This window comes from Saccostrea cucullata, unplaced genomic scaffold (assembly GCF_032062105.1).
Source record: "Saccostrea cucullata isolate Sc308-1 unplaced genomic scaffold, CSIRO_AGI_Scuc_v1 ctg686, whole genome shotgun sequence".
Classification (NCBI taxonomy): Eukaryota; Metazoa; Mollusca; class Bivalvia; order Ostreida; family Ostreidae; genus Saccostrea; species Saccostrea cuccullata.
In genome coordinates, this window is record NW_026927755.1 from 292,027 (window position 1) to 312,079 (window position 20,053).

General features: G+C 32.7%; 4 protein-coding genes across 4 annotated transcripts; 3 read left to right on the forward strand and 1 right to left on the reverse strand.

Moving 5' to 3' along the window:
* The first annotated feature begins 1,737 nt into the window (after window positions 1-1,737).
* LOC134275454 (uncharacterized) lies at window positions 1,738-4,122 on the forward strand. Its single transcript, XM_062757732.1, has 5 exons — window positions 1,738-1,945; window positions 2,051-2,095; window positions 3,342-3,387; window positions 3,498-3,599; window positions 3,947-4,122. The coding sequence occupies exons 1-5, from the start codon at window positions 1,820-1,822 to the stop codon at window positions 4,120-4,122; spliced, it is 495 nt and encodes a 164-aa protein (XP_062613716.1). The 5' UTR covers window positions 1,738-1,819.
* Window positions 4,123-4,551: 429 nt separating this feature from the next.
* On the forward strand, window positions 4,552-7,622 carry LOC134275448 (uncharacterized). The gene is made up of 4 exons (XM_062757727.1): window positions 4,552-4,656; window positions 6,742-6,834; window positions 6,951-7,001; window positions 7,334-7,622. Exons 1-4 carry the CDS (start codon window positions 4,560-4,562, stop codon window positions 7,393-7,395), a joined length of 303 nt encoding a protein of 100 aa, XP_062613711.1. The 5' UTR covers window positions 4,552-4,559; the 3' UTR covers window positions 7,396-7,622.
* Window positions 7,623-9,060: 1,438 nt separating this feature from the next.
* Window positions 9,061-13,351, forward strand: LOC134275449 (neuropilin and tolloid-like protein 1). Its single transcript, XM_062757728.1, has 5 exons — window positions 9,061-9,187; window positions 10,261-10,414; window positions 10,613-10,836; window positions 12,200-12,313; window positions 12,535-13,351. The coding sequence occupies exons 1-5, from the start codon at window positions 9,115-9,117 to the stop codon at window positions 12,945-12,947; spliced, it is 978 nt and encodes a 325-aa protein (XP_062613712.1). The 5' UTR covers window positions 9,061-9,114; the 3' UTR covers window positions 12,948-13,351.
* Window positions 13,352-15,450: 2,099 nt separating this feature from the next.
* On the reverse strand, window positions 15,451-20,047 carry LOC134275450 (uncharacterized). Its single transcript, XM_062757729.1, has 5 exons — window positions 20,022-20,047; window positions 19,444-19,695; window positions 16,956-17,072; window positions 16,731-16,817; window positions 15,451-16,145 (listed from the first exon to the last, which is right to left on the reverse strand). Exons 2-5 carry the CDS (start codon window positions 19,481-19,483, stop codon window positions 15,904-15,906), a joined length of 486 nt encoding a protein of 161 aa, XP_062613713.1. The 5' UTR covers window positions 19,484-19,695; window positions 20,022-20,047; the 3' UTR covers window positions 15,451-15,903.
* Window positions 20,048-20,053: the final 6 nt, after the last annotated feature.

Below are 20,053 nucleotides of genomic sequence, written 5' to 3' on the forward strand. Positions count from 1 at the left end.
ACCCGCCGTGTGGCCCCAATCATGATCGGGAAAAAACAGAAAAATCTCGACAATTCGGTGTGTATTGACCTAACAATAAGTACATGTATGAAATACATCGGTCAGCATTTGACCCAATGATATTTACTGATAATTCATTATATCGACCATAAAACTTTAAAAAATGATGCCTTAAACAAAACTGCTGATATTCCTATATCATCAAAATTATAATCGTAACTTGTCGTAATCCTTATCAAAATGTCTAATTTATGCATACACCAAAATACTTGCTACGTAGTTTTTTCATAAGAAATTCTACTTAATATAAATATAACCGGACCTTATTGTAAAACAGCACAGTTTGCATCCATAGGCTTTCGAGTAAATGTGCTTTGTATAAGACTTCAAGGATGTTTCAATGAAGAATGGTTACTCTGGCTTATTTTCCATCTTCTTTTAAAACGTTATTTAGCTGATGGCCATTAAAAATCCATGTCAACTGAAGGAGCTGAAGACCATGATATTAACTAGTCCTCATTTATCTAAAGGAAAAGTTTTTTTAACGCGTTGAAAAGATTTATTCTACTGATTCTAGCATTCAATTTTTTATCACTTCAGATATAATTATTTTGACCTTGAATTGTTGCAGAGTAATGATAAAGTTTACATTTTCTCAGCTATTTCAGCTATTTGCCGGGAGACTAAATGCCTTTTTTAAAAAAATCAGAAAGATGTATTCAAAGGTACAATATTTGTAGATATCTATGAGTAGGCAAGAAATTTATCCAGACAAAGAAAAGAACTATATGCGGTATTAACCAACATTTGCCCCCCAAAATCAAACTTTGATGGAGTAATATTTAATTAAGTCCTTAAACAGGGGAGTATATGCTGACTTCAAAGCACTGAATAATTTCATAAGTAATGACGTCATATGTACGTAATGACGTCACAAATATGACGTAAATTTCAGTTTTTTATGAATTTTGCAGAAAAATGTACATATTTCGTCGATATTTTAAAGAAAAGTCACCGAGCGCATGTGTGTTCAGGATAAATATTTTGATATAATGTGTAGAATGATAATATCAATGAAATATGTCAATATTGTTCCTGAACACACATGCGCTCTATAAATTTTAAAGCTTAAATTGTTGAAATTTTGTCCTCTTTCTGAAAAAGAATATTAAATCAGACTAGTTTGTGACGTCATAAAAACAGAAATTGTGAATACACTGCTCTGGAACTATAATATTTTCTGTTAACTTATATTTCTCGTACAATTTATTGAATTCAGCACATTTCAGGAAGTTTTCAAAATTTGACTTTTGTGGGGGCAAACATATGCAATATACCGCATATAGTTCTTTGTTTAAATGTTTATTTGTTTGCCTTTTAAAATGAACACAGTTAGAACCTAGCTAATTTCCATCTGACAACATATTTACATTTTACAACATGCAGTAACTATAGATACTAATTAACTAAAGCTATACAAAACAAAATCTGAACAGCCTCAACCAGTATTTTTTAAGGTAATATGAAATACGTGAAAATTGGATCTGCGTTGTTCTTTGTAAAGTGATTCACGATTTGAAATAAACAACTGACAAGTTTAAATATAGTCAAAATTGGTTGCCTTTTGCACGAAAAATATGAATATTTATTCATGGTCCAATTGCCTTTAAAGTCATTCTTATATATTTCCATCAATAACCATTAAAGTCTCCCCTTGCTGTCTTACAAATTATGTGTTTTCAACCACCCGTGATAGGTACCACGTGATATCTCTGCATATAAATACGCCATCATCTTCCAGACCAGCAATTGAGTCAAGATGGAGAAAGTTGCGAGTTGCGCCGCTTTTCTGCTGATCTTAATGTTTGTGCAGGAATCGAGCTGTTTTCCACGCTCAATTTCTAAAGCATCCTTCAAGCCTTTGGAAGCAAAGCTTCAGAGAAATGTAAGTATGATACGGTCACTAATTTTTTTTCTTGATGCGGCAAAATTTTTAAAAGAATCTCATGTCTATGAACACTCTTTACTTTTGATGTTTTTTGTGTTATAGACTGCATTCAAACGACAGGGCCCCCCTCCCCCGCCGCCACCTAAGGTAATAAATTTTATTTTAAAATGCTTAATTAATCACCATATCTGACCACTACTGTAAATGTGTTAGTGTTAATAGTTGGAGACTTTGACAATTGGGGTTTCTTAGAAAAATGGCGATTGAAGACTTTCAGTAATTAGTACTTCTTAAATGTGGAATTTTTAAAAATGATTGTTAGATATATACCAATTATGCAATAAAAAGCCTCTGTAGTTGAAATAAAATACAGGATGAAGATATTACTAAAATAGAAATACTAATATCTTAAATTGCTTGTGCTTAAATTGCTTGTGTTTACATATACACCTAAATGTTCACCATGTGGTATCTGTATGTATTCCGGCATGTTGAAATGCTGTGTTACTGGTCTTACAAATACAATATTCATTACATCCGGGAAAGGTTATAACTTATAAAACATTTGCATCACACGACAAATAGACGTTCACTGTAAACATTCTGTCGTTAAAGTTACAAGTTCGTATTCAAAAACAGCATATCAACAAGCCGGAATACAAACATTTAAAACACTTCCTTTTTTATAAAGTAAAAAGGGGAAATGAAATTCGTGGACGTCAAAACGAAAACATGTAATTTGTACGTTCAAACTACAGCTTTACTGAGGATTTACGTGTTTTATGCCCCCGTAAACGAAGTTTCGGGGTACATAGTTTTTGTCGTGTCCGTCTGTTTGTTTGTCCGCAAAAACTTTAATCTTGCCAATAACTTTTGATTGGGTCGGGCTATAGCTTTCAGATTTCACAAGTGTATTCCTTGTGAAAAGACCTTTCTTTCGGTACCATCAAATTTGAACTATTGACTTTGGAATGGTCCTACTTTTACCAAAAAAATACCACACAATAACCATGACCATATCTTATGAACAGTTGGGGCTAAGGATTTTATACTTCACATGTGTATTCATTGTGACAAGACCTTTCAGGTAGTATAAATATTTTTTTTTACAGTTTGATCTTGACCTTAGAGTTTGACCCACTTTTTAAAAATTTAACCTTGGAAAGAAGTTTTGAACAATATGAAGCAGGGCTTTCATATTATACAGATGTATTCCTTGTAACAACTTCTTCCTTTCGGTACCAACACGTTTGTCCTTGACCTTTTGGAGTTGCTGTGTAATTGAGAATGTTCAATCCTCGCCATAACCTGTTATACGGGGGCATCAGTGTTTCACATCCTGTACTCCTTTGATTTTAGTATATATATAATATACAATGTATTTATATTGCAGCCTGTATGGGAAATCATAGGAAAAACAAGAGAAGACTTCATTAATGGTAAGTATAATATATAATTTTCAATTCCTGATAAAATAAAATTATGCATGCAACATTCTCTTTCTCTCTCTCTGATACGTTGATTTTCCATCCTTTTTTGACGTATACAGAGCATAAAGATGAACTTACATCCGAAGTAAGGGCCACTATTACAGCAGAAATGGAGGGTATAGTGGAAAACATAACGAGGGGCATGGAAGAATTCGCTAGGAGTAAGTCACTTTTTCCTCTGTAAAGAACAGATAACAGAAATTTTAAATATCATTTCTTCGTTTTGCAAAAGCATTATGTTTGGGTAACATATTCCCATCATCTAATAATGATATCCTGAATATTTCTTACATGCAATTTGCAATATTTTATTTGAAAGTTATTCAGAGAACAGACTTGTTTGGCTATATTTTAACTGAAGGTAACTAAGTTTTACTTTTGAGAATTTGCTAACGAGCAAGGTCCATGTTGTCGCTAAACGTTCTTTAAGCTGAGCGTTCTTTAAGTAGATTTTATAAACCGTCAAGGACGACACCAGTATCTATTTAATTTTCTTTTTTAAATTTAGCCTTGTCCTGCATGGTGATAACAATGGCACAGGGGACGCGCTCGGTGGATGCTGGCGAAAGTTTAACTGACATTAAAAATGACATCGTATCAGAGGAAGAGGCTGAGGAGAGAGAATTAGATGACTTGTTTACTTACCTTGGACTGGAAGACGACACGAAAATCTGTAAGTTATGAAAGAAGTCATTTTGATTTTTAATTTTAAAACAAATGCTTATTTTTATCCAATCATTCGATTTCGGAAAAAAAAATTCTATAATTTTGTTAATTTTCTTTTTTTCGAAATGGTAAATCTTTTTCCTAGATATGTGAAGGACTTATATAATATTACAAAATTATAATTAATTTCAAGCTTTTTGAATATACTTACCATCAATCACATAAACAGAGAAACAATAAATTAAGATTTAGGTAATATGTACATTAGTAGTACAGTATAGTATAGAATCAAGAATAAATACGAGACAAACCCTTAATGCTTATAATTGTCCTAGAAATTGTTCAAACTTTTCCCACTTTTCATTTTCCCTTTCTTGTTTATCTATGTTAAAACCACTTTTAAAGTCCACTTTTGAAACAATTTCAAAACACTTATCTTTTAAGGTCCGATTATAATGGATATTGGAAATGATGCCTTCGATGATGTACAAGAATTTGCAGTGTGTTCAAGACTTGTTGGCGTACATACTGAGGAGAAAATGGAAAGTCATGGTATGAATACGAGTAAAAAATAAATAAAAAATAATATTGAAGAAGCAATTAAAATTTTAAAGCACAATACAGTAATTATAAAATTATGATAATATTGGATGTAAATCATTACAATAATAATTCAATTAATATTATAAAATAATAAGTAATAGTTATGACCTGAGTGAAAAATACATTCGAAATTGAAAATTTAATGATTAACAGTTCTTTTCACAAACATGTACAAGCAAGACCTTATTTTGCAAAGTCACTCATGTTTATATAACTTCATTCAGATATATTTCAGGGACTTTTAATCAGAAAATCATGGGATATAAATTATATAAATATTTTCTTATAAGCAAAGTAGCCATCTTTTAATATTATTAAATATACGTGACTCAGTTTAATTACGTCATAATCTCTGATAAAATATGTACAAAACCAGATTGAAAGCACAGAATTTGGGAAAAAAAATTACTGTTTGTTTGAGTTCACTATCTTGTATAAAAATATCTAAAAACACTTAAACTTTCTGGCAAATATTTTCAAAATACGGAATAAATTGATCCACTCTTCTTTTCCCTAAACTTTCCAATTTTCGCTGACGTCATAGTGGATCTTATGTTAAGTATATACAAGGTAAAACACTTTTGAAACAATTTCAAAACACGGGTCATGATCAGTACATGATAGGATATTTTATGAATTACAGAACACAAAAAATATTTTTGCATGGTTGTTGACGGAAATATATTGTACTACAATTTGTAGTTATGTCTTACTTGGCTTATTTCGCAAATGTGTGACGTCATAGTAGGGTTTTCCCGTACTCGAGAAATGTAAACATGACACGTTTTTCTCATGCTCATGTCTTGTTTAAAAATGCCCTGTAAAAATTAGCTCAGCTTCACCAATTGATATTTTTGCAGTTAATCAATAACATGCCGAACTTGCATTTCGACGTAATTTTCCAAATATTAAATGATAGGATTTTTTGTAAATTAATTTTTTTGTCGTTTAAGTTGTCTTAAAAAGAACGTAATTTTCCGTCTTCAGATGCGATGTGACAAAAGAATCTTGCTTTTTCGAATTTTTAACAGTATTCATACTCTGAAATACTTTAAAAGACAAATGTTCGCTGACATATTTTTTAAAATTGAAAAAATTCCATTAACAGTAATCTTTTCACAAACATCAAAATTTCACTCAGACACTGTGGGGCATAGTATTTGTCACTCAATATCTCAGAAATAAATGAAATCTATGATATATCTGCTTTAAGATATATACTAAATAAGAGATATACAAAATATGAAAAAAATTGAATGACAGGTATTTTTTCAGCTAAAGGTCCTTCATCCCCTTAAACAAATAATTTTCATTCAATAAATAGATACTTTTATAAAGCTGATCATGGATAATGTGTAATAGTTTTGACTCAATGCATTTATATAATATAAAACTTAGATTAGATTTGACTTCAGGCTTTAAATATATTTAACAAATTAAAAATTATTAGTATACCAATGAACCTCAAATGATGCTGGATTCAAAGCAAGTATTGATTTTTTAATTGAATTTTAATTCTGAGTGTAAACAGACGTCTCTGGAGCATGGAAATCAATGCATCAGTTATCACATTTTGAATTTCTTTTCATATGATGAACTGCAATGGCATAAGGTTTAGATGTCTTTTTTTTAAATCTTATCAATGGGCTAGTTTATTTTCGCTATTTAAATTTGACGACATTTAATAAGATCATTTTAAGTTGAACAAACTCGTGTTGACCTTACTCTGACCTTTGTAAAATATATTAAGAGATAATCACAAGTTGGAATAACAATTTGAATATTTTTGGTTTCTGCGAAAATATTAACATTAAATATTTTTTTCTATGATATAAAAACATTGTGTTCTCTCGTGTTTACAATTATAATCTTCTGTTTATTCCATTGATTATTTATTGAGAGACATAAAATCTGTTGCACATGTGTACAAAGTGTGTGTATAATTTGATGAAAATTATCGATAAATCTTAAACTAGTGAACAAAGAATATTTCTAATGCATACATGTACCATTCTTCACATTTTCATTCTTAAGATGAAGACACTCTGGACAGCTTTGTAGACAAACTTGAAGATTTCATTATCGGCATGTTCTCCTTAACACGTCTTTACTTGGACTATGATTTCGGTAAGATGCTCAAATGGATATCAAGTCAAAATATTATTGTAAACAAATGTTTGCATTAATTGTAATATTCATGCATAAAAGAAATAGCATGTTCAATATTTAGAACTCTATTTCAGGGGGCCAGGATGATGATGGAAGTGAAACACGACGCAAGCTCAGCGATGAACGTAAGTGTCACTCACCTGTTCTGACGACAAAATTGATATTCACGGCATTTAATTCATAAATAAATTTTTTTAATGAAAATTTAATTTGCTCGTCTTCTGCTTTTAAATTGGTATTTTGAAATGTTATAATTACACAGCAATTTGTTATTAAAAGTATATATACAGATGACTTCATATTTTGTAGAATATCATGATTTATTACCTGTAATCTCTAATGAATTGTTTTCGTTAATTTGATGTATTCATTCATTTTCTAAGTAAAAAAGGATTTTTACATTTAACACTGATGTTAGATTGTACAATGTACAATACTTCATTCTCTTTACTTTCAGAACTGAAAGAAATCAAGCGAGTCCTGGAAAAGTACCTCAGTGCACCATTATATAAGAAATGAAGATGTTTCGTTTTTTTTCTCCTGAATTATTAAAACTGCTCAACAAATTGTTCGATATAAATATATCAATCAAGATCGATCAATTTATTACAAGTTCTTTCCTTGAACAAATTGTTACCTTCTACTCTTTATTAGCATCTTATTATAAAGGTCTGTATACTACATGTATTTATACTTTTTCTTAAACATTATGTATATGTATAATCAATAAAAACAAGTTTTATTTCTTATAGTTGTATCTTTATCAGGTATACGAGTTTTATAAAATATATATGAAGTTCTGCTCATTTTTTTTTTACTCTTATGTATTTAAATCTTTTATCAGATTGCTTAAACTCCAAAATATCTTACATTAAATTGTTAACTATTTGGGATGTTTTTGACAACACATTTCTACACAAATCTCGGGACGTATTTAAAAATGTTTGACAAAAAAGTATTCATTATATTTAAAGCTCTTTGGCGACAGAGTTCAGTTTGATTTCTTACAACAAATTTTAAGCTTGCTAGGTTCAGTAGACTAGACTGATATGTTTCAGTTTTTCTCTGAAGACTTTTAATTAAGTCTTAAAATGTTTCTTGTAACCAAAGATGAACAAGAGATCATTATGAACTTTGCAAAATATTAAAGAACTACATGTACGCTCGCTGACTTTCGATCCCCGCCTACATTTTATAACCATTTAATTCAAAATTGATGACAATAAAATCCTTGTTTAATACAAAGATTAGCTCAATGGTAATTGATTCAAAATCATTTCAACACCAGTGCTAGATACTAAAATCGCCCTAATTCCAGCTCTTGAGATAAGGGGGTTAGACGATATTTTCCACTGAAATCGGGTTATAAAGCATCACTGTATTTTAAAATAGTCTTTGAAATGAATTAATGTTTATGTAACCTTTTTTCTATGTTTTCGTCATATAAAAGTAAGCATATATATTAGTAAAATACAATGTTTCAATTGTAAAGCACTTCGAAATTGCTGAAAAATAAGCATTTTTTATAGTTTCATGTCTATAAACATATCCCACCTGAAACACAAAAAACTCTGGTATGAATTTGTGTAATGACAGTCCATATTACTCGCAAAGAAAATAATGGAATGTTTGCTTCACGGGGCGGGGGGGGGGGGGGGGGGTAAAAATATTTTTCGTTTTCATTGTGATGTAAGACTATCTAATAAAAGATGTAACTTTCCCTGAAATTCATCAATGATTCATCATCATATATAAGAAACTATTAAAAATTACTGCAAATTATTATGCATAATTTACTAATAAGTTTTTTTTTCTCAAGATAATAATTGCAATTCAGTGTAATTCCACATGAATTATTTGGAATGATCAATTAATAATTACCCAAACCCCTGTTTAAGCTTACATAATTGCTACGATGGCATAATCTTTTTCTTCTTAATTCTGTTATCTGATGATCCTTTTATTGTATAAAACAGTGAAAAATTATTTTTCAAAAATAAGGCAATGCAAGTAATTAATTGGCATTATAAATTTCTGACATTTACAATTTTCTGGAACATAAAAAATGCTGTTGTGAAGGATTTGTTGATGCTAAAAACTCATTTCAAATATTACTGAGTTAAATCCCCCGCCTAGTGTAAATGAGCCTATACTGTTTACATTGTTGCCAGGCAATGCCACAGTGCCCTAAAACTTGTAAACAATAAAAATGGCCGTCGAATGAATTACAAATAAGAAATGGATTTTGTATCGACTTTCGTGTTTATTAGTGCCCTGTGTATATCAGTTTCCAAAGGCGCACTGCAAGCAGGTATGAATACCCGTAATACATTTTAATTTTTAATGAACAAAAATCTATATAGAACAGTATGACATTTAACTCTGGACACGACATAGTCCAGACTTTTTACTACCATTTCTAATTATGATAACCAAAATATTTTTATATCATTGCAGTATTCCAGGGTCTTAATACAACATCTCTACTACTAAAGACATGAAGTCCTAAAACAATCCCAAAATGGCCGTCCCACCAACTATGAATCTACAAATAAAAAATGGATTTTCTCCTAGGTGATTTTTTCGAATTTGTTTAAATAAGTACCCTGTGTATTATGAAACATGGAATGTATCCCATACATTATGACGATGACAAATTTCTCATCATAATATATAGAATACAATCCATGTTTTACAATGTATTGGAGAAAATAATTCATTGACAATATCCGTGGGATTTATCCCATGTTATGAAAAATACATTTTAATTTTTAATGAACAATCTAGTTTTAGGACTTCATATCTTTAGTAGTAGAAAATCTCCAACATAACTTTTTAATATATATATAAATATTTTGGTTATATATTAGAAATCCAGTGAATTTGATATGTCCAGAGTTAAATGTCGTACTGTTATAGCTATTTTATTTTATATATACAAGTATACTGAATCCAGTGAATTTGATAGGCAGAGTAAAATTATTTTTTAAAGAAGAAATTGTGTAGAATCAATTCAGTACTATTTATTCTTGCCTTTTTTATGTTATACTTCTGTAAAAGAGTGCAAGCTTTAAAGCGTTTGCTACACATTGTACACAAATAAACTGGTTATTTCTTACAGTGGTACATGGATTATCTATATGTATACCAGGTAATTTAAAGTGAACAGTGCACGTTTTCAGCAGATATTTTGGAGTACTGGTGAATCTTTTTTACATGTATATATATATTGCATTACATTTTATCAGAATAGTACATTTTCCCATTACATGCATTTTGATTTTTTTAAAAAATCAATTTGAATACCCCAATTCAAATGTAAATAAAGACGCAGAGATAACCCTGTCATAAAAGATAAATTATATTATTTTTACTTTTCCATAGTATATTTACCGTCAACATGCTCCTCGCCTTTGGCTTCATCTTTCACAACAAGCATGCGCGTCCAGTCCAGCACTGCTCTGACGTACAGTAACGACGTCAACTGCGTCATCACCGTTACAGCGCCCTCTGGTCACAAAGTTCTGGCCATTCCTAGGTATGAAAAACATCCAATGAATGAATGAATTCACAAGAAAAAGGGAAAACATGTCACAAAAATAACATTAATTTTTTTGTTTTTCAAATGAACACTTTCTGCGATATATGCACATCATGTCTCATTGTAATAATTTAAATATACCTTAGAAGAAAAAGAAAATCAAAAAAATTAAATAAACATTGTTTTGGCTTTCAGGAGATTTGAACTCGAAGAGCAACGAACTGGAACATGTGTAGACTATCTTAATTTTTACGACGGCACTTCTACTAGTTCTACAAAGATAAATGCGCAGCCTTATTGTGACAGGTCTGGACCGCATAATGTCAGCTCTTCCTCGACGTCAATGACCTTGGAATTCGTCACCGACAGTAGTGCCCGATACCGGGGATTCGATATCATATTTGCAGCCATCAAAAATGGTAATTATTTGTTTGACGATGCAACTGTTAGGGTGGTCGAAGTTAGAACTTTAGTCCTTATTCACTTACTATACGTGTAGTTTGATCCACTAAAAATCGCACAAAACTTGCAATCAGAGCTGTGATGTCACATTCTTGGACCCCAGAACAGGGACTGTAAAAGAGCAAGTTTTAACTCTACTTTCTTTATATTTTGTTTCTTTATTGTTTAACATCCTTATCGAAAATGTTTAACTAAATAAATATGAAAACGCCACAACTTGCCGGTAGAGGAATGCAAATTTATACCTACCGTATACTCGGCACTCAGCTAAGGCCATTGAACAGTGAAGAATCTTTTTATTGCCAGAATCTACTGAGACACGGAACCTCGGTTTATGGGGTCTCATTCGAAGGATCAGTTTCCACATCCCGCAGTGGATTCGAACGCGAGACGTAAGGATCAGCTCCTGTTCGTCTCTAAAACAGATCCAACCACTGCGCCCTGCAGTCGACTGTTGTCAACATTGCACAGTGGTTAGAGCGTGTGTTCTATAGTCGCGAAGGAAGACTCGATCCTTAATCCCACTGCACGGCGTGGAGAACAGACTATCGACCGAGACCGTACATTATAAACCGAGGTCAACGGTCCTAGTAGGTGCTGATATGCAAAAGACCCCTCGCTGCTCTAAGGCTGTAAGTATCGGGTATAGGCTTCCTATACACATGTGCATGACTCCACCTGGAAGTGGTTGCGTCTAAATGCGGTTGAAAAATTCTCATAGGAACATTAACCAAAAAAGCAAATCGTATATAGTATATAGATTTGTGTCTAATTATAAAACTAAACAGTTTTTCTTTAAATATCGCGAGAAAGTAATGTTAATGGAGGTTTTTGAATGCTGCAATTACTGTAAAATAAAGTCAGATGGATATCAAGTCTCCCAACAATCTGTCGGAATTTCCAAAGGCACTGTGTACAGTGTCTTTGTGCCCCAATATTAAACTTTTTTGGCATTATCGAGATACCTTTGGATATTCCCAGGTCATTTTATTAACTGAAATAAAATGTGTTATTCCAAAACTGAATCAACCATATTGGTTACTGCTTTTGATAAATGCTGTGCATGCTGCCATGCTTTTTCATTTCAAGTTTTTACTTCAAATAAAATATTTTAAACCCGTTCTGAAGAAACATCTAAGTTACAGAAGCAATATCTCGAATAATGATTGAAATTGTTCTTTGGCTTGAACACTGTTCGTTTTCTTCACCCACTACATATTTTTAAATTTTTTTTTTAGAAGTAACGTTGTTAAGGAAAAAAGTAACATGCATGTAAACACGATATTTTCTGTTAGCGATTCCTTACTTTTACCTTTTCAGCGCCATGTGCCACGGATTATTTTGGTTGTAGTAATGGACTTTGTGTGGACAGAACGCTGCGTTGTGACAGCTTTAATCAATGTGGGGACGAATCAGACGAAAATGCATGCACAGGTACATGTAACGAAAAAACAACGTGCTGGTTTTTCACTTTACTGGTACATGAACATAAAAATAATGATATGCCATTCTATGTAAAATAATTTAATACGTGCTATAGTTGTTACTTTAAATTTGAAAACCAGTATGACAAGTAAAAAACGTCAACAGCCTTGGGTTTCATTTTTAAAAGTGGTCGGAAAATTCTTAAATATTAGTTTTCATTTCATTTGTAGCGGAGGAACTTGGTATCGTGGACGATAACTCGGCTCTGATTTATGGACCGGCATTTGGACTGGGATTTTTTGTCATACTTTGTATCCTCATTGGAGTTTTAGTTTACAGACACTATAAATGGAAACGTTTTCTCAGAGAGCCTGTACCTCAAGAGCATTATCAAAGCTCTTCAAGTAACTATCCAGTCACCAAGAAATATTACAAGCGAGCCTACCAGAATTATGCATACAAAAGCGTAGATTCGCGACTCCCGTCACGCATGTCCAATGACTTTGAAACTGATGACGACCTTGACGCAGGATCAAGGCCTGTTTCGTCATCTTCATCATCCAAACAGCAAAACCTCACAGTTCCTCGACCAAACCCCGGAAAACTGAACTTGAAATCAAAAACGGGTGCTAGCAATTGTTAGCTAAGACAACTATGAAATTATCTTCTTTTTTTTTTGCATTGAACAGAGCCTTTTCAATTTATCTTGCAACACCTTTTATTTTTGTATGAATTTCTGATACATATTGAAATATTTTTCTTTGTGTAAAATTTAAGACGAATTAGCATTTTAGTCACATTTTAAAATAGTGCAATATAACTCGAGTTATCGAACGTTGACTATCACTTCATTATCCTAATAATTTTGCGAACTGTGTTCCTATTTTTCTCGCCTTCCATTTCACCCTTTCTTTCTCTCTCTTTTCCCTTCCCATTTTCTTTTTCTTTTTTATTTTTGCTTTCTATTAACGACTGACATTGCAAGAAGGTATTTTAAGAATAAAACTATGTTTTTTCAACTTTTTTGTAAACTACTAATCATTTTCGCTGGCGAAAATTATATTTAGATATTAATTTAATAAATATGAAAAGAAATCGAAGTGTTCTGTGTTCTTAAATGGGTTTAATAAGTTCTTTCACAATACCTTTCGAACTGTATTATCGAAGCTCAGAACTTTCCCACCAAATTTTCAAGTATATTTGGACACCTGTGCACACTTCTGTCGCTATTGGCTGGAAATGCTCATTCATTAATCGCCCAAGTACCCTTGGTACCGGCCTTATCTATTTCCCCGTTTTTGTCAGTACATGTCAGTCCACTCAAACTGAATCACTTATCGAATATATCTTAATTGTTGTCTGGTGCTGCGTACCGTACGAACTTCACTGTCAGAAAAAGTTCGAAATACAACTCCGAACAATTAGCAATTACAGGGAAACAGAAAACGTGGGTGGAATTAACATGATAAATCTGAATTGTCGACTGACTGATATGTTAACAGTTTTTCAAACATTTTCCCCAAAAAACAACTTGATCTGACTATTCAAGGGAATGAAGAAGGGTACAGATAACGAGCTGTGCTATCAATCTTGTAAAAACTTCAAACAGTACAAATCTGTGAACAGAACAGTAAACAATGGCCTGGCGGGATCGTGTGCCAAGGAATATGAAGCATCCCCCGTTGACCGATTACACGCGCCGTGAGCTCACTGTACAGATCAAGTAGACAATTATTCCTCGTCAATTTAGTATTTAATCTAGGCAGAAAATATCAAACTTAGATATACAAAACCACACGGTAGCAAAGTTTGGTATGTTTTCAATTTACCAAAATAGATGAGTTATTAAAAGTAAATAAGATGTATTTACTTTCTTTTTATCTTACTTATGTAGTAAATACCCTTAACACCCGCATACAAGGTTTATATTTCTGATTCGATACGCAAGAATACGTTTAAAACTTTCTAAAACAAGTTATTGATAAACAAGTTGATGAAACAAGAATACCAACACTTTCGGTTACAGTCAACATTTCGCAAGTTCTACTATGGTCGATAGTCGATACAATGAACTTGTCAGCAAAAATATTTATCATTAAGGACATATATACAACTTAATTTGAGCTTAAGGACAGATGATACAAACAAACTTTTGTCTAAAATTTTGAAAATAACAACTTGGGTCATGTTTCAATGAATAAATTGAATAAGTTTCAACGCATAGTTTTGAAGTTTTTATTCCAAGTTGCAGAAAAATGGAATTTAAAGTGAAAAATATTTGTATAGAATAAAAAGGATCACTGAAAGAAAAACCTAGTGAATTTAACTAGTGTGTTTCGTAAAGCGTTGGTCGTGATTAGTAAACTTTCAGTTTACTGGTTAAGATAGTGAGATGTGGAGCGGGGGTCGTATACATGTAGATACTTAGATACCTAGTGAAAGTACTCATCAATTCTAAATTCACTAATCTTATCTAGTAAATATATCAATATCTGGTAAAACTACTATTAGGGTAGTGATTGTATGGACAGTGAATCTACTAGTTTTCCTCGTGACATTAACTAGTTATTTTTTTTACAGTGATGGTTTGAGAAGGGTAGAATTTTGAACACCACAGAAGGTATACAATGTCTTTATACTCCAGAAATTTATTATTTGAATCATTTGCAATGAAATCAGGTTTGAAAAAATATACCAGTACAGGCATCCATTTTTTGTTTGTATCATCTGTCCTTAATTGTTTTTTTTTACTGGAGCTGAAGAGTTCAAACCCGATACTTTTATTAACTACAAAACATTAATTAAATAACTAGATTTTTTTTAATGTTAAAAAAAATTAATTGTGATAAAACTGGAATTAGCATTAATCAAAACATTTAATGTCAAAAGATCAAGTTTTCAAATCAGTTTCTTGGCTTGGTTAACGATATTTTTTCATGTTATATATAATTTTTTAAATTTAAAGTCTTTATACATGGCGAATGAATAATAAAATTCCTAAGACATATTTTTAATGGATTCTTTCCTTATTTTAGCCACATGGTTTCCAAAAGAATTAAGAACTTAATATGGTGATGCACGACGCTTATAAGATTTGTTATAATTTTTAATAAAACTTTTATTATAAATTTTAATCCAAATATGTGTATAAGAGGACCATTAGAACGGCGTCAATGTGTACAAGGATACATTGTAAACATCCTAGATTTTAAAGTTGGATTTGATGCATTTTAACAAGTTCCGACTTAATTTCCATGAATTTAAAAGCCATGGCAAATCATCTTTGAACTTCTAGTGTAATTTCAAAATCGCCTGCTTGAAAATCAATTACTTTTCACGGAAGTTCTAGTTCGAAGTGTCACTTGATAAGTACTCTACCGAGTACAAAATTACAAGTGTCACTAATTCATCAATGACCCTTAACTATTTCGCTGTAAATTATGTACTACATATCAATATTTCGTTTACTTGATATTTTTTAATGCAATTGGTGATAAAAAAAAAACATTAAAAAAATATAAAATTCAAGAGTTTTGTGAAAATTAAAAACTTTTCGAGATATAAATAAATTCATATTCATTATATGTGTAACTTTATGGTCAGCGATGCTCTCTCAAGTGACAACCATCGTTTGTGAGCAACTTCGTCCAGTCATTGGCAAAGTTGATGTCACTCGCTGACACGACAGGTTTCTGCTTATCAGTGATGTCTTGATTTTTGCTTCTCGAGTTATCCCCTTTGTTCTGTTCGTTCTGTCCGCTGTTACCTCGACTAAATATTTGGTCTTCTGGTGTAGACTGTAAGGGACACACAGTGGCCTGCCTCAGACGAACTTTTCCACCTAAAATACAAAGACAATGTAGCACATAACGTGCAGGCCTATAAAAAAGCCAATGGCATTTGTCAGCGAATTTAATGTCAGTGACTGGTGGCGTTGATGATGGTTTGGCGATAAATCGAAATGTTCGATGCCAACTCAAGGGCATCCATATATCATATAAATTTTTCTTCGTTTAATATTTCAATTAGAGCAATATAAAAGTAGCCCCATTTTCGTACAGTATTTTTCCAAGTTGTACAAAGTGTTCTACATTTTATATGCCAAATATGCCATATTTTTTACTTGTCATTATATGTCAGATGACATACATACTGTTTCAGGGGCAAATTGTGTGAGTTGGCAATTTGTAATAATACCTTGTTTGTACTTTTATATGTATATTACCGTTACTTAACTTAGTATTTGAATTTAGATCGGATTTTCTTTACTGTCATTTATTATTCATTGTAATAAATGACCTATTTTTTTCTTGTTTTTAATTAATGAAGGCAAACTGTAATAAATTAATTTATGAACACATGCGTCTCATTTCCTCAAAAATTACATTTTCTTTGGGAACCAAGGAAGTAGTAATTGATATACTACCTTGTTTTTCCGGCTCGTGCTTTCTCGGAAAACATGGTAAAATCTGCTTTGTAATTTTCCCTGAATAACCGTGAGAAGTCCCGCTCGCTGCGACAAATAAAAATGAAAATTAAATTATAAAAATGCATGCACTGTTTTAATTAATCTAATTCATATTCAGTTCACATTTTGTGATCTACATGTATCAATTAACGACGATATGATGTCGTTATAATTTACGCTTACGTGTTCCCATTAGCGTACTGCTGTCTTCTTTAGCCATCGTACTGGTCGGGTGCTCCGACTCCTGATCCTGAAGTTCTCTCCAAGCCGCTGCTCCTGTTGGACTTTGGTGATATCCACCTAGGAATATCATTATTTACCAAGGGTCAAAATAAAACTCCAGCCAAATACATCGTGTTTTTAATTGCTTTGCAAAGAAAACAAGAGGCCCACGGGCCTTATAGGTCACCTGAGCATTCTGCAACAACTTTCCAGTTATTGAATTTGATTCATGTTTTAAGCCAGATGCTATATGGCATTCACAATTTTGAAAGAAGCACCATTGATCATCATAAAAATACACTTAGCAGTTGCTTAGGTTGGTTTATTGATTTAAATATGCCCAATAATAAGTTCATAGGATCTTCATGAACGTTTCATGAACATTTCATGAATAAAATGCATGAAAAATTCAAGGAAATTCATGAATTATTCATAATCACCTCGCAAGGGTACTGATACCCATACGCAAGGTAGGGGGAAAAAATGCATTCCAACTGATCAGTAATATTCAGCAATAATCAGTAATGCCCCTAACACTGTGAAATAAACCCCTGACCCTAGGTCCACACATTGCACAAATTTTAAAAAGGCACCGTTAAAATTGTTTATCAAAAAATAAATAAATGTTTTATAAATACAAGGGAGCAGATTTCAAACAATTAATTCATTTTCAGTATATAAGTAGAGCTCCACCCCCACCCCTGACCCTGGGGCCTTGAAATTCAAAATTTTGCAAGATAAGGGCCCTTGCTCACCAAAACTATTTATGTAGTTCATCTGCTTCATACCCAGTGACAGAGAAGAAAATATTTCAAAGATATAATGTATATTCACTATATAATCAATAGAGCCCCATCCCCCCCCCCCCCCCCCCCCGAACCCCTGACCCTGGGACCATAAAATTCACAGTTTTGGTAGAGGCACTCTTGCTCATCATAACTATGTACTTAGTTAGTTTATTTAATACCTAGGAGCAGAGAAGAAGATTTTAAAAAATTCATGTATTTTTACTATATAATCAATAGAGCCCCACCCTAACACCAGAACCCCTGACCCTGGGACCATAAAATTCACAATTTTGGTAGAGGCACTCTTGCTCATCTTAACTATGCACTTTGTTAGTTTATTTAATATCTAGGAGCAGAGAAGAAGATTTTCAAAGAATTCATGTATTTTTACTATATAATCTATAAAGCCCCCCCCCCCCCAACACCAGAAGCCTTGACCCAGGGACCATAAAATTATTCACAATTTTGGTAGAGGCACTCTTGCTCATCATAACTATGCACTTAGTTAGTTTATTTAATACCTAGGAGCATAGAAGAAGATTTTCAAAGAAATCGTGTATTTTCACTATACAATCAATACCCCCCCCCCCCCCCCTAACACCAGAACTCTTGGCCCTAGGGCCATAAAATTCACAATTTTGGTAGAGGCACTCATGCTCATCATAACTATGCACTTAGTTAATTTATTTATAAATATCTAGGAGCAGAGAAGAAGATTTTCAAAGAATTCATGTATTTTTACTATATAATCTATAAAGCCCCCCCCCCCCCCTACCAGAACTCCTGACCCTGGGACCATAAAATTCATAATTTTGTTAGAGGCACTCTTGCTCATCATAACTATGCACTTAGTTAGTTTATTTGATACCCAGGGGCAGAGAAGAAGATTTTCAAAGAAATCATGTATTTTCACTGTATATAATCAATAGAGCCCCACCCTAACACCAGAACCCCTGACCCTGGGGCCATAAAATTCACAATTTTGGTAGAAGCACTCTTGCTCATCATAACTAACTACTTAGTTGGTTTATTTAATACCCAGGAGCAGAGAAGAAGATTTTCAAAAAAATAATGCATTATCACTACCTACTTATTTAGCCCTGCCCTAGCACTAAAACCCCTGACCCCAGGGCCATGAATTTCACAATTTTGGTAGAGGACTCAATGCTGATTACAATCATGCAAACAGTTTGACTGCTTGATGTCCAGGAGTAAAGAAGAAGATTTTTAAAGATTGCATTAATTGTAGTGGTTTTGGCCCCACCCCTCAGGCCCCAGGGGGGCAGGGATCATGAAATTCACAATTTTTGTTCCCCTTCACCCATAGATGCTTTGTGCCAAATTTGGTTGAAATTGGTTCAGTGGTTGCAGAGAAGAAGCTGAAAATGTTCAAAAGTTTACGAACGATGTACGACGTACAACGTACGACGTACGACGAACGACGACGGACGAAAACAGATAGCAATAGGTCACCTGAGTTTACTCAGGTGACCTAAAAATGACTAAAATTAAATAAATTCATATTTTATTGTTTTCATATTTTTGACCCCATAGTTTCCATCCATATGTTAACTATGATATATATACATCGTTATACATGTACCAATACTTCAAAGAAATCATTAATTATATTAAATTGTGACGTGGCAAACTTTTCCTACCTGCACAACAAGCACTACAACTGCAGCATTTCAAGCACATAACAGAACACGGGACGCAGGTACCACATGCCCTCACACAAGGGTGATTGCGCAATCGTCCTATCCGCCATATCAGATAGCCGGGCCTCCAAAAGCACCAGAAGAAGAAAACAAAGACGACAAGCGCAGCCAGGATTACATACAGGGCCGTGTAGTCAGGCTCTGTGGGTGGGGGAGGGGGAGCAGGGGTGGTTGTTGTGGTCGTTGCAATCTCTGAAAAAAAGAAAAACAACGTGTTCAAAAATATAACTATTTTCTTCATTTCGTTTGACTTTTCAGTTATCAGGTATAATATAATATTTTTAATATATTCAGTTCTTATTAATTGTATTATTTTCAAAGTAAAAACGATTTTATTTCAGCCAATTTCAAACACAATATTTCGATTAGTTTTTAACTTAGTTCAGCGTAATTATTATTTTTCATTTAATAAGAAGCAGTTTTCCTTATAACTACATACATGTACATGTATATGTAAATTTAATGTTTTTTTCTTGATATGAAGATTAAATGAATGCAGAAAAAAATCTTTTATTTACTGAAGCAGTTTCCTGGCAGTTTTCTGCTGGTG